Source organism: Rhinopithecus roxellana, chromosome 13 (genome assembly GCF_007565055.1).
Source record: "Rhinopithecus roxellana isolate Shanxi Qingling chromosome 13, ASM756505v1, whole genome shotgun sequence".
NCBI classification, from domain to species: domain Eukaryota; kingdom Metazoa; phylum Chordata; class Mammalia; order Primates; family Cercopithecidae; genus Rhinopithecus; species Rhinopithecus roxellana.
Genome location: NC_044561.1, coordinates 84,023,818 through 84,039,533, shown reverse-complemented (window position 1 = coordinate 84,039,533; position 15,716 = coordinate 84,023,818). Strand labels below are relative to the sequence as shown.

General features: G+C 46.3%; 1 protein-coding gene and 1 long non-coding RNA gene across 5 annotated transcripts in view; one reads left to right on the top strand and one right to left on the bottom strand.

The window, feature by feature from the left end:
* Window positions 1-5,462: 5,462 nt before the first annotated feature.
* On the bottom strand, window positions 5,463-8,865 carry LOC115892893. The gene is made up of 5 exons (XR_004052812.1): window positions 7,449-8,865; window positions 7,000-7,081; window positions 6,570-6,606; window positions 6,235-6,435; window positions 5,463-5,551 (listed from the first exon to the last, which is right to left on the bottom strand). It is a non-coding gene; the product is annotated as an uncharacterized LOC115892893 (long non-coding RNA).
* Window positions 8,866-9,314: 449 nt separating this feature from the next.
* The window catches only part of SLC24A3 (solute carrier family 24 member 3), a 502,594-nt gene continuing 496,192 nt past the window's right edge, over window positions 9,315-15,716 (top strand). For 2 of the 4 annotated variants that reach the window (XM_030915171.1, XM_030915173.1), the window contains exon 1: window positions 9,416-9,666. In XM_030915171.1, coding sequence (XP_030771031.1) covers window positions 9,522-9,666 — 145 coding nt within the window. In that variant the 5' untranslated portion in view covers window positions 9,416-9,521. Of the gene's footprint in view, window positions 9,667-15,716 lie in introns of all 4 variants that reach the window. The other 2 variants (XM_030915170.1, XM_030915172.1) reach the window with 2 other exon arrangements.

The following is a 15,716-nucleotide window of genomic DNA, read 5'->3' as shown; positions in this document are numbered from 1 at the left end:
AGATCTGCTGCTGAAAACCTCCAGTGAATTTTTTATTTCAGTTATTGCACTCATCAACTTCAGAATTTCTATTTGCCTTATTTTTAAAAGCAGTTTCTATCTCTTTATTGAAAGTTTCTATTTTGTAAGACTTTTAAAGACATGGTTTCCTTAATTATTCAAACATATTTAAAATAGTTGACTTAAAATCTTTGTCAAGAGTACACATTGGGTACAGTGTATGCTGCTCAGGTGATGATGGGTCCACCAAAATCTCAGAAAACACCAATTAAAAACTTATTCATGTAACCAAACACTACCAGTTCCCCAAAAACCTACTGAAATAAAAAAAAGTAAAGTATTTGTCTAGTATGTCCAATATCTGGGCTTCCTTAGAGACAATGGATGTTAACTTCTGGTGGTGGTTGTTGCTATGGGTCATACTTTCTTGTTTCTTTACATGTCTAAAAATTTTTCATTGACAACTGAACATCTCCAATAACATAACACAACAAGTCTGAAAATCATATTCTTCCTCTTCCTTAGGGTTTGCTGTTGTTGCTATTAATACAACCTGGGCCAGGCATGGTGGCTCATGCCTATAATCCCAGCACTTTGGGAGGCTGAGGCAGGAGGACTGCTTGAGATCAGGAGTGCAAGATCAGCCTAGCAAGATCCTGTCTCTGCAAAGAACAGAAAAGGAAATACAACTTGTAGAGGGGTCCTTCTGTTTTCCTCTAGCCATTCCTCATTGTTCATTGTTTGAGCACAGCTCTCTTTCCTAGTTGTCATTCAATGCTTCAGAAAAAATGGCAAATAACTGTTTACACGACACTTGAATACCGTGGTAATCATTGTTGCAGATAAAATTCATCAATGGATGTTAAAATTAGTGGGTGAAATTTTGAAGACAAATAAAATTTGCATAGCTTCAAAGTACCTTTCCCAAAATATTAACTCCATGTTATCAAGGTTAACACGAGTAATAAGACATATTGACGTCAGAAATCCCATGGTATGAGGCAATGAGGAGGACATGGCATAATGCCATTGCCATGATGCATAACCTCATCCAGATAATAAGAACATATTAGTCAAAAGTAAATTAAGGGGCATTTGTGAAATAAATCATCCGTACTCAAAAGTGTCAAAGTCATTAAGGAAAGACTGGGGAAAAAATTATGAAACTTGAATAAGGTCTGTAGTTTAGTTAGTAGTATTGTTGCTATGTTAATTTGTAGCTCTCATTATTTTACCATACATACACAAAGTGATAACATTAGGATGAGATCCATGAAGGGCCCCTTGGGATTCTCTGTACTACTTTTATGACTTCTGTAAGGCCCAAATTAGCTCAAAATAAAAAGTTAAACAAAAATTGTTGTACCCAAGGTGGGAGGATCACTTGAGATTGGGAGTTCCAGGCCAGCCTGACCAACATAGTGAAACTGCATCTCTACTAAAAATACAAAAATTAGACAGACATGGTGGCATGTATCCTTAGTCTCAGCTACTTGGGAGACTGAGGCAGGAGAATGGCTTGAACCTGGGAGGCAGAGGTTGCAGTGAGCCAAGATTGTGCCACTGCACTCCAGCCTGGGCAACAGAGTGAGGCCCCATCTCAAAAAAAAAAAAAAAAAATTGTTGTACCCAGTTTTTAGCATCTTAAAGGACTAATTTTTACTCCTTTAATAATTTTTGTCATCTTGTTCAAAAACTTGATATTTTTGGACTTGGTATTTTAATGAGAACATGACTAATGCTGACTACGGGTAGGAACACTCTGAAAAATTAAAAATGATTTCACCAAGGTGTTCTCAAATTCTCATGATACTTTTTCATCAGAGTTTAAGTTTAAAACCCTGTTTTGTGTTTAAAATGCATTATATGCACTGGTGTTGTTGAACTAACATAGTTTACAATGATGTGGGATTTAACTTTGAAATTTTTCTTTTCTATTTTATATGGAATAGGGTGTCTTGCTATTCACAGCTAAATGATGTAAGCTGGAATTACTAATGCTGTAGCTGGAATTCTTATTCCTTGGAGACTTTAGAAGCTATTGCTTGTAGATTACTTTAAATGCTTAAACGTTGGGAATTTGGTTCCGGTGGTTTTCCATATTTAAGAGGTGTTTAAAAGCAAATGAAACACGGAAAGTTGAAAAAATGAAAAGGTATGTGTAATCTTGAGTGCTGTAACATATAGTCAGCTGTAAATACGGGTAGTTATGAATTCCTAGTCATCTCATTTATGAGGAAATATCAACCAAATCTATGCTTTTCAATCTGTGGATTTTGTTAAAATGCAAGTTCTAACGCAGTGGTCCTAGTAGTCTACCTTTCTAACCAACTCCCAGGTCATGCCACCAATTCCTAGTGCCTGCTGGTCCAGGGAAAACATTTGGAGTACCAAGAACTTAAATGACCGGAAAGAAAATGCTATGCATGAGTCCTGTCTATTTCTGGCATAAACTTTCAAAGAAAGGGACTTAATTTTTTAAAAGTGAAATATTTAAGTACCTAAAGGAACTCTTTAATTTGAGAAACTCTTGCCAGTGAAACAAACTCGGGAGACAGGAAGAGCTGCATGCGACACACCAGTCATCTTAACGTCACATGTCACCTGAGTGGAAATGTGGAAAGAAACGAGGCTGTGAAGTCAAAGATTAAGCTGAACCAGTCAAGGGCAGGTAGGAAATACCTCCTTCAGGCACACAGAAATCCCCCAGGAGGAGATTTACCGCTGCCACCAGGGGGCGCACCGCCACAGCGATCCCAGGAAGAGCGTCTGGACCCAGTCATTCTGCAATTCTGGGGCTGGAAACCTGGGCGATGAACTGAGATGAGATGGACACAGCACTGTATAATGTGAGACCATCCCATTAGCCTCAGGTCTCTCTGGGGATGACGGCTTGGTGATGGGTCGTGTATTTACCACTCAAGTTTTTGCACTGGACAGCTGAGCTGGGCTTGAAGTGGATTCCGCAGTCAGATTTGAGGCCTTGGGCAAGAGGGGTTTGCTGTGATTATCCCCATCAGAATAACACAGGGCTGTCTAACGTACAAAGAGCCAACTGACATTGGCATTTCTTTCCTCTGAATGTTCTATATTTTCAAAATGCTACATTGCCACAAAGCACCCTTCTGTGGAAGGGTTGGCATCATCTTTTACCATTGAGGAAACTGAGGCACAGGGGAGGAATGGACTACACTTTAGATCTGTGGCCAAATCAGAATCAGAATTCCAACTTCTTGCTCCAGCCAACCACAGCAGACCACCTCGGTGGGCAGCCCTCCCCCTGCCATCTCAGGGTTCCTCTGAATGAGCCTCGGGCATAGAGCTGCCAGCCAAGGCTGGGAGGAGTGGCTCCTTGGAAGGCAGGCCTGGAGGCCCAGCCTAGCCTCATGCTCAACTCTGCCAAAGTCAAACCATGTCAATTTCTTTCATTTAAGTCAACTTGTCTTAACTGCTTACACATGAACAGATTCTTTCTTCTTTATTTTTCTAATTAAAAAAATTGGACATACTGATGTAAGAAAAATAATTTTAAAGCTATAGAAGAGTATAAAATAAAAAGTGAAAGTCCCTCTTCATTCACTGACCCCCAACCCAAATCTTGTAATCCCACATCCCAAAGTAATCAGAGATTGAGTGAGAGAGAGAGATGATTTTGCTTAACTTTACAAAAATGGGATTATACAATTCTTACTGTAGTTTATTTTTTTTTCACTTAAGATATACTGTATATCATGGTCTACTAGGATGAAGTTTTGAAATTTAAAAATGCTAAAACATTTTTTAGATCTATTGTCTTGATTAAAAACATGGGATTCCTAAGCCTAATAATTGTATGTTCACAAAAATAACCCTTCAGGGCTCTCCCCAGGCTCCTCTGCCACACTCAGCACCTTGTCTGCCCAAGCTTACAAGGGCAAAATTAAATTAGTGGCATGTATATGTTTTCTTTCTGAATGATCCTGATAGAATGAACAAATTCCTCAAATTGTGAATACTTAATGTTTGTCCTCTGTGGATTAAAAATTTTAATCTCTTTATTATTTATGGGGTTCTGAATTATTTCTTACAGGAGTCTTTAAGAAACATAGTACTCGTGTGAAAAACGAAATACATATAAACATAGCTACAGGGTGTGTTTGCATACTCTGTCTTTATTTCTTCCAAACACCCCAAACAAGTCAATTAAAAATATCGACAAACAGGAGCTGGGTGGTATATTTTTGCTTTTTAGACTTTCCCTACAGAGTTTTCCAAAAAAATATATGCCAAGCTGTCCCTTTCTCTGAAATAGTAGGTCTCAAACCTTAATATGAAAAGATACTTGGGACCTTGTAAATAGTGCAGATTGTTGAGCTTCCCGAGTCCCACATCCTCAGGATAGGGTTGGGAATGCACATTACTAAGAAGCTCCCACGAACTTTTTCTGCCCAGCAGAAAGGAATTTGATTGACAGGATCCTCCATGAGTTTGTCATGGCCGGGTGTGAATCTTTCCTGATGGAACCTATTCTACTTTCCTCTGATTTGGAAGAAAAAGGAAATGGGTTGTACTGACTTTTGCCATTAAAAGTTTCCTCAAAGTCTAATGTACATTGCAGGAATTCTTCTGTGCTTGTCTTTGACAGCTTGGGCCCCCTGAAGTTTCCCAGTGGACCTGTTGTCCTGCAGTTTCCCTTGGGCTCCTCCTTATGTAGTGTAGCTGATTTGAGAAGCAGCTGATGACTGTTTCAATTTCAACTGGAGTTCCTTATAAAACCAGCTAATCTGGGAGGCTATTTGTCTCTGATCCATACGCAGTGGTTTGATTATTCTTGGCTTATACTAAACTTGGAAGGGAACTGAAGCATTAGGTAAAAACGACGTACACCTTCACAGCATGAAAAAGAACAAATCACAGCCACGCACCCCGCAGTGGACAGACATCACAAAAACAAAGATGGGCAAAAGCAGCCTCCCTTTATCTGAGGCTCAAGGACAGGCAACAATGATCTAGGGTACAGGGTTGGGAAGAGGCACTATCTCTGGGGAATTACTGCCTGGTGAGGGGCTGGCACAAGGGAGACTTCCAGGGAGAGCAGGAAATGTTCCATGTCTTGGTCTGGAACCTATGAGGATGTATACACATATACAGAGTCATTGAGTTAATGCTTAAGCTATGTACATTTTGCCTTATGTATGTTATACCTCAACACATTTTCTTCTTCTTTTTTCTTTTTTTTTTTTCCTGACACGGAGTCTCACTCTGTCACCCAGGCTGGAATGCAGTGGCGTGATCTCGGTTCACTACAACCTCCACCTTCCAGGTTCAAGCGATTCTCCTGCCTCAGCCTCCTGAGTAGCTGGGATTACAGGCGTGTGCCACCACGCCTGGCTACTTTTTGTATTTTTAGTAGAGACAGAGTTTCACCATGTTGGCCAGGGTGGTCTCGAACTTCTGACCTCAGGTGATCCACCCGCTTCAGCCTCCTAAAGTGTTGGGATTACAGGCGTGAGCCACCGTGCCTGGCCAACAAATATTTTTTAAAGGCAACTGTGAATCTGACAATGGTCCACTAGGAAAAAAAAAAAAAAATCTATAGTCATATTCATGTGGTGAGTTAAAAACCAAACAAATGCACACAGTTGGGCAAAAAAGAAAATTCAAAATTGAAAACTCTTCTAAAATAAGCAGTCTATTTGAACTCCAGTCATAAACTGAACATCGAAAATAATGTGAGCCTACCTTGCAGACACAATACTCTCAAAAGAGTAATATATATATTTTTTTGTCCTTCAAAATATAGCCAGCTCAGAAAGTGTCTGAAGAAGCAGCTTTCCTGGCTTTTTGATAAAGACAGTGGACAAGAATGGGGGTGAGAAGATACAAGTTGTTAGGTCTTCCTTAGTGAGGATGGGGTTTTGTCCAAGTCTATGTGACTGTGCAGGTGCAGGCGGATTTGTCTGGAGGTGATCAGTGCTATCAGTGTAGTGGCTTCCTGGGCTATGTTTGCGTGAGGCAATGACAGGAAACCTGGCCCTTCAAGTCTCTAGGCAAGAGGGGGATGCTGTATACAAGGCCTGTTCTAGGCATACTCCATGGGGGAATTTCTCTCTTTCATCCCCCCATCTGCTAACATTAGGTCTCACTGTGCTTAAAGGTTTTCCATGAACACCCAGGGGTCTTTCCCCTCTGAGCATGGGCCAGGTCTCCTTGTGTTATGGAACAGCAATGGTGAGAAAGTTGACGTCTCTTTACCAAGAAAGTGGCTTTTCTGATTTTCTCTTCCTCTCTCCTCCTCTCTTGTAAATCAATGGCTTGCCTGCCACACCTGGGAATGTTTGGTGTTATGGAGACATAACCTTGCTTTGTCCTGGAAACTGCTCCACAAGGTCTGGGCGCTGGGGGCAGGAGGAGGCTGGAGAGCTGGAAATACCACAGGAGGGCACCGAGCTGCACCTAGTTTGGGCACAGATGAGGTCCCATTCACTGGCTGGTGGGTGATCTGGACTGGGCTGAGAGTTAGCGAATATAGTCACGGGAGGCTTTCCATTCTTTGTCCTAAAGGCAGAACTGTGAGAAAGGCTACCCACCTTTATTCACCACCTCAGTCAAGGTCTCTGCATGGACCTGAAAATAGAATGTTTATGGGAGGTCAAATCAGGGGCAGTAGACAGTGACCCTGGCACCCAGCCCAAGGTGGGGAGGTGCTCTGTAAATACACCCTGTCTTATTCCTGAAAGGGTGAAGACCCCCACACATCTGGGAGTGATGCCTCTCTTTCCAGGCAAGAAATACTCTCAGACTGAAGTATCAGAGCACATTCTTCATTCCCACTCTTGCTCCTTTCACAGTTCAGTTTCTGGGGGGAGCTTTCAAACACTGGAAGAGACAGGTAGGAAGAAAAATGACTGTTTTCTTTGGAGAGGAGCCCCTGAAGCCTGTCTCACTTGGCCATCACCTGGTGGGCTGAGGAACCTACCAGGTCTCAGCTGCTGCCAGCCTAGGGACCAGGATCCTCACCTTTCTTCCCTAGGTGGTGCCTGGTCGCCCAAGGAATTGCTCTTTGTGCTTTACTTTTTAACGGTGCCCTTCACTCCAAAATCTGTCAGAATGAATAGAAACCCAATCGTCATTTCTATGTGCCACAGGAGTGCTCTCCCCCCACCCCCCACCCCCCACCCCACCTCTCTCTCTCTCTCTCTCTCTCTCTCTCTCTCTCTCCTGGTGCTGAGATAATTTCCAAGAAATTGCCAATTCCTGGTTATTCTCCTTCCTCCTGGCTCCCTTCCTAACTCCCCCTCCATCACCAGATTACACAATTCCTTGAGCCTATGGTATTTTGCCCTGGAGCTAGTGTTCATTTTCTAACTCAATTAATTCCAGATTCCCTCTCTCACCTTTTATTTTCCCTTGTTTTCACTAGAAAACACTATTTGAGTGTCTTTCCTGGTTAGCTGAATTCTTCTCACCTACTAAACTTTCTTTTCTGTGTCTCCAAAAGCTTGATGGAGATAACATAACTAGAGAATTCTCCCCACACGCTCCAGCATGGATGAACTCATATTTTTACATCCTCTTTAGTATCTGCAGCCAAAGCAAAGGGAAAACCACTCAGGCATTGTTGGGGGGGGGGGTACCCTGAGTGTCTGGAAGATGCCAGGCTGAGAACAGCAGTAATAAATGATACACCCAGAAAGGAAAAGTCTCTGGTCTTCCTGGGTGAAATGGCCTTTCTGTGGAAAGGAGGCCACCTATGACCACTTCCTTTGCCTTTTGCTGTGACCTTGCTGGCTCCAGATGCTGTCAGGAATTGTCTGGGAGGAGATCGGGGTGGCGGGGGTGTAGAAGGTCAGTCACAGGTGGGGACACCTTTGAACTCTGCAGGCCCTCCCGGACCTAGAGTGGGGAGCCCTGTACAGAGGTTCTCTGCTTCCTTCCCACCTCCTTAGGGTATGAAGCCAGATTTCCTGATCTGAATGCATTCCATGGAGATAGTCACCCAGACAGACACCTGGTTTCAGGTGATCCCTTTCTCAACAAGGACTTTTGTTTTCAGCCCTACCACAAGGGCATCTCCTCCTCAGCCCAGCCAGCAGCCCCAGGGTAGCATCTGGGAAGAGTCCAGGGAAGCCCAATGAGGGAGAGTGGGCTGTGTCTGGGATGGCCAGGGGTCCCCTTCAAATGGGCACCTTCTGCAGGGTTGAGAGCCCAGCCATCTCTAAGACAGCCCACACCTTCAGCAAGGAGACGCAGGAGACCTGGAATGGGGAAAATGGGAGGACTAAGGCTCTAACGTCGGAGATAGGGCAGGCTGGTGTTACCTGCACAAGGCCAGGAGCCTCTTCAGGCCGCCTCTCCAGGGACCGTGCCCGCTGTCCCCACTTCGATCAGCCACAGTGTTGGGCTTCGTCCAGCACGCACAGAAAGCGAAGTGTGAGCCCAGGCCAGAGGGGGGAGCCCGGACACCCTTATGGAACCAACAGCCACTGGGGAGGCCTGTTCCAGATCCCGAGTCGGGCGCACAGGGGGATCCCCGCAAGGGGGCAGAGGGAAACCCGGGAGGCCCGCGAGAAGAGGCGATGCCAGCGGCTGGGCTCGGGCAGCCAAGTGCACTCGCGGCGCCCCGACTCCAGGTAGCAAGTAGAGAGGAGGCTGAAGAGCTCCTCGGTTTTTCCGAAAGTTTCCAGCGAATCCTTCTTGGTGAAGATCGGCCTCTGGGAGGCAGCGTGTGTGCTTCCCGAGAGGGGGACCCTGCGCCGTCCCCCTTCCTCTGGCACGGAAGGGTTGAAGGACTGCACGCAGGGATCCCTCCCCAGCCCAGTCTCCTCCCCGCGCGCCCCCTCCCCGCCGTGCCGGCCAGCGCCGGGCTGTGTCCCAGGCACTGTCCCCCGCCAACCGCGGCCCGACCAGCTTCGCCGCTGCAGGCTGCCCGGAGCTGTGCTAGCTCATGCTCCCAGCTCTCTCGGTGCTCCCTGTTCGCTCCGGCCCGGACCCGGTCCCAAGCACGCGGACCATGGAGTAGGCGGACGTCCCCGCGAGGCGCTCCTGCAGCCGGCGAGGCAAGAGCCAGCCCAGGGTGGCTTCGCCAACCGGCAGAGTTGGCCAGCGGCGGGCCCTCCTCCCGTCGGTCCTCCCCCGCTCCTCCTCCTCTGGCCCCGCCGCCCCCGCCTCCCGGCCGCCCCCGCCGCCCCCGCCGCGCCGCCGCCCCAGGCCGAGCGCGGGCGCGGAGCGTGGGAGCCATGGCGCGCGAGGAGGAGCGGGACCCCGAGAGCCGGGAGGCGGCGGCGCGGGCGAGCGGCGAGGAGGAGGAGGAGGAGGAGGGAGGGGAGGAGGGACTGGGCGATAGCTACGACGAGGGCGACGACGAGGAGACTGGCAGCGGCGAGGAGGAGGAAGAGGAGGCGGAGGCGGCGGCCGGGTGGGAGCGCAGCGAGGACGCGCGGCTGCTGCGCGCAGGGCTGCCTCCTGCCGCCGTCCCCGCCGCGGCCGCCCGCCATAGGAGCGGCCGCCGCCCGCCGAGGCCGCCGCCCGGCCGCCCGAGGATGCGGCCGCCCGGAGACGAGGACCGCGCGAGTCGCCGCCGCCGCCGCCGCCGCCGCCGGAGGGACCTTCTGCTGAGCCAGCTCTGCTTCCTGGCCTCGGTGGCGCTGCTGCTCTGGTCGCTGTCGAGCCTGCGAGAGCAGAAGGGTGAGTACACACTGCCTGCCCCGAGTGGGCGCTGCGGCTCCGGCGGCTCGGGGCTCCCGGGGCCGGGCGCGGGGCTGCTGCGGGCGGCCCGGCCGGAGCCCCGGGGTAAGCGGGCTGGGTTGGCGGGGGGAGTGGGGTGCCGGGCACGAGGACTCCCCCTGCTCCACGCAGAGGCATGGGAGGTGGGGACCCTGAGCGCCAGCAGCCGGCAGGCTTGGCCACCTGGCCGCCCTGGAAACATTTACCTGTGCCCGCCTGTGCGCTGCTTACTCGCGAGCTGGAGGGACTGCTGGTGGCGGTGGTGGGGAGTCTTACCCTCCATCAGCCCCCAAGGCCAGGGATAAAGTTGTGCTGGTAGACCCGGCACCTGTGCAGGTGACCACCTGTACACTCCTCGGCTTGCTGAAGGATTCAAGGTGACTGCTTAACATACAGTTGTCCGTATGTTCTCCATACAGAGAGCTGGCGGGACGGCACGAGTAGAGAGCTCTTCACCCCCCTTTCAGAACAGGTGCCAGGAACTTCGGGGAGGGAAAAAGTGTTGGCCCTCCAGCTACGGGCTAGTAGAGGACTTGTTCCCCTAAAATGACCACTCACTGGGAAGACAGGGACTTATTCCCCAGCAGTCCCTTTTGCAGAGCTGCGGCTGTGGAAGAAATGGTTTGCAGTGGACCACGCATCACACTGTCCTCTCCTCTCCCGCTTCTCTGCGCAGGGTCTGCCCTTTCACCCACAACTTTCGTCTTGTCTTTGTCCTTGGCCTTTCTTGAGCTGAAATAGATCTTGTGTGCTCAGAACAGTTGTCTGCTGAAACAGTTTCTACCCTGTGATTCAGCTGTCTAAAAAACGAAGGAAAGACATGAGAGACTAACTGTTGTAAAATGGTTTTATATTCTGCCTGTGGAAGTGGCACGATTCGTGGGGAAACAACCATGTAAAGGATTGTGAGGAAAGAAACAAAACAAAACAAAAACAGTCAAGTATGTGCTGTGGTGTTAAGGTCGACGTAGCTCTAATGCAAGGTGTTATGAGGTGCAGAATAAAGACATTTTGATAGTCACCATAAAATATTTTCAAAGGTGCCATGAATTTAAAAAGGGGTCTCCCCCAGCTTGGCTGGTCTCCTGCTTGATGGGGAAGCTGAACAGGCGTCAGTCTTCGTTCAGGTCTTAGCAGACCGCTTGACGGACTTCATCATATGTGGTAATAGCAGAGAGTCTGTCTTGGTCTTCAGTGAAGCTGTTGAAGACCCCACGGCTCTCTCCATTGCTCTCCTGGATCTCAGATCCCGTAGCCTTGGGTTCTGACATCAGGAAAGGGGCTGTGCCGGTGTGAGGGAAGCAGAATCTCTCCCAGGGCAGATTCACATCTGCCAGACATCAGTCCACTGAGAGTCTCACTAAGGGGGTTTTCGCTAATCCCCTTTTTATTTTCCTTTTTTCTTTTCTAGTGAAATACCAGTTTATAGTTCATGCCACCTTTGGAAAGGGCTATTCCAAGTGGATTACACGCTGGCCACTTTTTTTCTGGTATTTTGGGGCTCTGTAAGACGTGGAGTTCCCACCACTTTCAAGAACGTAAAAGACATTTTTTTCTGGGTGAAGGGTGGACCTTAAGTCAGTCAATGACAGGGGGCTGCCTGGGCCCTGAAAAGCTGGGATTTGGGGGCTGGGGGAGAGGGGGCCAGACACTCTGCAAGCTTGAAACCTGGGGACCGGAATGTCATTTTGAAATGGTTTCCCTGGCAGTGACATTTCTGTTTAGGTGCCACTGACTCAGATTTAGTTCTATAGCACAGCCCTTTCCCCATCCCTCCCTCTGTCCCTTTCTCCTTTCTACCTTTCATATTCTTTTTTCCTCTCACTTCCTCTTCCTCCCTTCTCATCTCTGTTGGTCTGAGGACCCCTCCACACCCCAGTAACTGAAGATCTAACAGGCAAAAGCCAACAGTGTTAAGGAGGATGCCAGCCAGCCTCCCTGTGTTGCCCCCGAATGACATGTGAGTTGAAATGGTCTCCAATCACTTTTCTTCCATTAGGTATTGATGATTTCAGTATGTGATGCACGGTAGTATTTTGCAGCAAGACACGGGTTTTTCGAGATAATTTTTAACATATTAATTAGTAGTGAATCTGCAAATGATAATCTTGCATGGGGAATTGTCATTTGGCACACCTAAGCATTTGAATGGTGACTTTTAGCCTGGAAACTTGGGCCACACACTACCTAGCGGTCCTTTGGGTACAGATACTGAAGTTTGGAATGAAGCATTGTTTTGAAGACCCTGTGGCTTAGAGAGGCTGAGTGATTAGCTTAAAGTCACACAGCATTCGAAGAGTAGAGGAAAAAACCAACCTGAGATAACCTGGTTCTTTGTTCCCAACTCTGTCCTCTTGTATTCAAACCACCATTTGGGTGTAGCTTTGTAATATTTACATAATCCCGTAGGGGGTACCTTCATAATGGTCAAAGGTAATATTTTCATTTAGTCACTTTGAAAGCCATGTAATGATTGTCAAATGTAACTTTTCAGAAGCTTGTTTTCTAACACATATTGACTTTTCCCTCCCTCCCTCCTTCTGTTGGATCTTCCTCCCTCTCGCCTGCCTTCATTCTTTCTTCCTTCCTGCTCCCTTCCTTACTTTCTTCTTTCCTTCTTTAAAGGACAGTTCTTTTACCAAAGCAAAATAGAGATGTGTGATACTTATCTTATATAATGTTTCATAACATTTCTAATCATATGGAATTTGAGATCCCTTTCTAGACATCTAACGAAACTCAGATTTGGCTATGTACTGAAAAGTTTTGGTTATATACTGAAAACGTTTTCTATATATTCAGTATTTGGTTAAATGCAGTAAGAATCTACATTGATTCTTTTCTGCTGAGGTGTAACATGAGGTCTGCTTAATTTAGGTCAGGAAGAATTAGTGCTGGAATCAAGAAAAATGTTAATTCTAACAACAACAAAAGCAATAATAATAACTGGAATTTGGTGGGCTCTTATGTGCCAGGCAGTGCGCTATGCCCACCTTATAGGTATTATTTTATTTAATCTGCAGACACTCTTTTCAGAGACATGAGCCTTCAGTGGTGGAAAGCAATGAGCTCTAGTTGCCCTATTTAGTTGTTGTGGATGAAGATCTCATTTTGATCTCTTTTTTCAAAGCCAATTAAAATAAGGTGTTAGATTTGCTGAGGAGGATTTTCTTTCCTTTTTGCAATGAGAATAGATTACTTTTGGATATTTTGAGTGGTTTAAAAGTGTTATATTTTTCTTTGACGTCAACTACCCAGCCATTTTTTTTCCAGAAGTAGTGTGGATAAAGCCCAGGGATTCTAACTGAGGAGTAATTCTAGACTTTCTCTCTAGAAGGTTCTCAGGGAGGTCATTAGTAATTAAGAAAAAAATATACGCCAGCCTAGGCAACAGAGTGAGACCCCGTCTCTAAAAAAATTTTTTTTTAGTTAGCTGGGTGTGGTGGTGCATTCCTGTAATCCAGCTACTCGGGATCTGAGGTGGCAGAGTTGTTTGAGCCCAGAAGATTGAGGCTGCAGTGAGCCATCATTGTGCCACTGTACTCCAGCCTGAGCAACAGAGTGCGACCCTGTCTTAAAAACAGAAAAAAAGGAAAAAAAGAAAAAATACACACACATGCATATACACTACATATACATACACATATGTACATAAACATATGTGCATGTATGTATGTATATACTTTGAGATACTTTCTATACTAGTTGCTGCATACCATATCACCCCAAAACTTAGTGGTGTAAAACAGCCATTTAAATTTTTTGCTTATGGATACTTTGGATCAGGAATTGGTTAGGGGTAATGGGGATGACTTGTCCCTGCTCCATTACATCTGGGACCTCAGCTGGGAAGATTGCAAAGCTGGGTGGCTTGACAGCTGCATCTGGAGTCATCCGAAGCAACACCTCTCCCACACCTGGGGTCGACGTGGCTGTTCGCTGGACCCTCAGAGCTGGGCTGCCAACCACAACACCCACACATGGTCTCTCCATGTGATCTCTTTACGTGGCTCACTTTGAACTCCCCAAGAGCATGACATCTGGGTCGCGAGAGCAGGTATCCCAAAAGGACAAGGTGAAAGTGTATGGCATGTTTATATCCTAGCCTCAGAAGTGACAGTCACAGAATGTCATTTTCACTATTTTCCGTTAGTCAAAGCAGTGTGATATGTCAGCCCACGTTGAAGGAGAAAGGCATAGATACCAGCAGTCATTCAGTGGAGGAGTGTAGGGTCACATTATAAGAGCCTCTGCTGTGGGAGATACTGTTGTGGCTGCCTTTTTAAAAACCCGAGGATTCGAAGGGATCGTAACTTAGCAGTGAATGTAGACATTTCCCAAGGTGGCGAAGGTGAATATCACGTATGTGCATACATACAAACATATACAGACAGACATACACACAGACATATGTATGTATGCGTATATTATCTTTGAAATATCTTCTACTCATGAAAATATTGCTGCTTATTTTAGCTGGCGTGGGATCTAGAAGTGGTATTTGGAAAAGAGGTTGCAGTGGGTATTTGAACTGCAAATTTAAATTACAGAGCTGAGAGCCCATCTTTGCCCTTGTGGCTGCCCTTTTCTCCTATGGCGATGACCACAGCTGTTTAATCCTTCTTATGGCCCGGTGTGAGGGTTGCTGGAATCTCCAGCTTTGTTTCCCCCTTCTATTTCCACACATCCCCACTCTGGCTTTTCCTCTCCTCCTCAAAAGGTCTATGATTCTTCTGATCTCAGATTCCTGGCGCATGCTGGTCCCACTGTCTGGACTGCTTTGTCCACCATGGCTAGTGAATTCCTCACTACCTGGCTTGAGATCTTCCTGACTGGGTCCCTCCATTTCTCTCTCTGAATACACCATATGTTCCCTTCATAGCATTTATCACCATTAGTAATTGTGTGTTTATTTGGTCATGATTTGCTTGATATCTCCTCTTCCCCAGATTCTAGGCTCCAGGAGGTCAGGGACCCTATGAACTTTCCTCACCTCTGTACCCCAGTCACTGGCCCCATAGTAGGAGCTCAGAAGATATATAAATATCTTAAACATAGAGGCAAGTGTGAAAGGTATTTGTTAAAGAAAGACGTTCTTTTGATCGCTGAACTACAGTGCCTGTGATAAAAACTAGTCATCTTGTGTTAGGAGCCCATTGGCTGACATGGGTTTTATTGTCATGAGCAAAAGTAACTGAAGGTTTTGCCATTGATAACATATTTCTGCTCTCAGTCCAGCAGATTCAGTATCATTACCCATTTCTCATGGGATAGCACTGAGCTGAAGAAAGGGGGAGTGCAGTGCCTAGTGTCTGTTAAGTGGTGGGGTTTGAACCCAAGTCCACCTACGTCAGGGCTGCGTGCTGCTGCATTTTCCAGCCTCTGCGGAGGAGGACATGAATAGAAGACGGGGAATCACCCTGCCTTTTTCAGTTAACTGAGGAGTAAGGAGTAACAGAAGGTTGGTTTCATAGAAGCAGTATTTTAGAAACACATTGCTTTTCAACCTTTTCTATTTTTTGCATAAACATATATAGATATGTCTCTTTCCTCTTGGCTTTTCTTAGCTTCTCATCAACCCAGATTTTTCTCAAAGATTTCCTCCACTTGCAAGCCTCAAATCCTTGTGGGAAGTTTTTTTTTTTTTTTTTTTTTTTTTTTTTTTTTTTTTTTTTTTTTTTTTTTTTTTTTTTTTTGCTTCACCCTGGAGGGTTGGCGAAGCTAAAAGAATTGCAAAACTAGCTATTTGCTGAGAATTCCAAGGCCTGGTGGAAGTTGGCTGATAGGACAAAATTTTGGCAATTTTCTTTTTCTGTATGGAGGTTTCTTTTCTTTGAGCAAAAGAACTTTTTGGAGGCATAATAGTACACGGACTTTCATAATGGGGAAACTGAGGTATGGGGTGGTTAGAAAATGTTCCCGAAGTTGCAAAGCAAATGGGTTGTGCTGCCAGGAAGGTAATTTGGATTTTTTTTCTGGCCCATTTTTGCCTGCTTTTTCTGTAGAGCTTG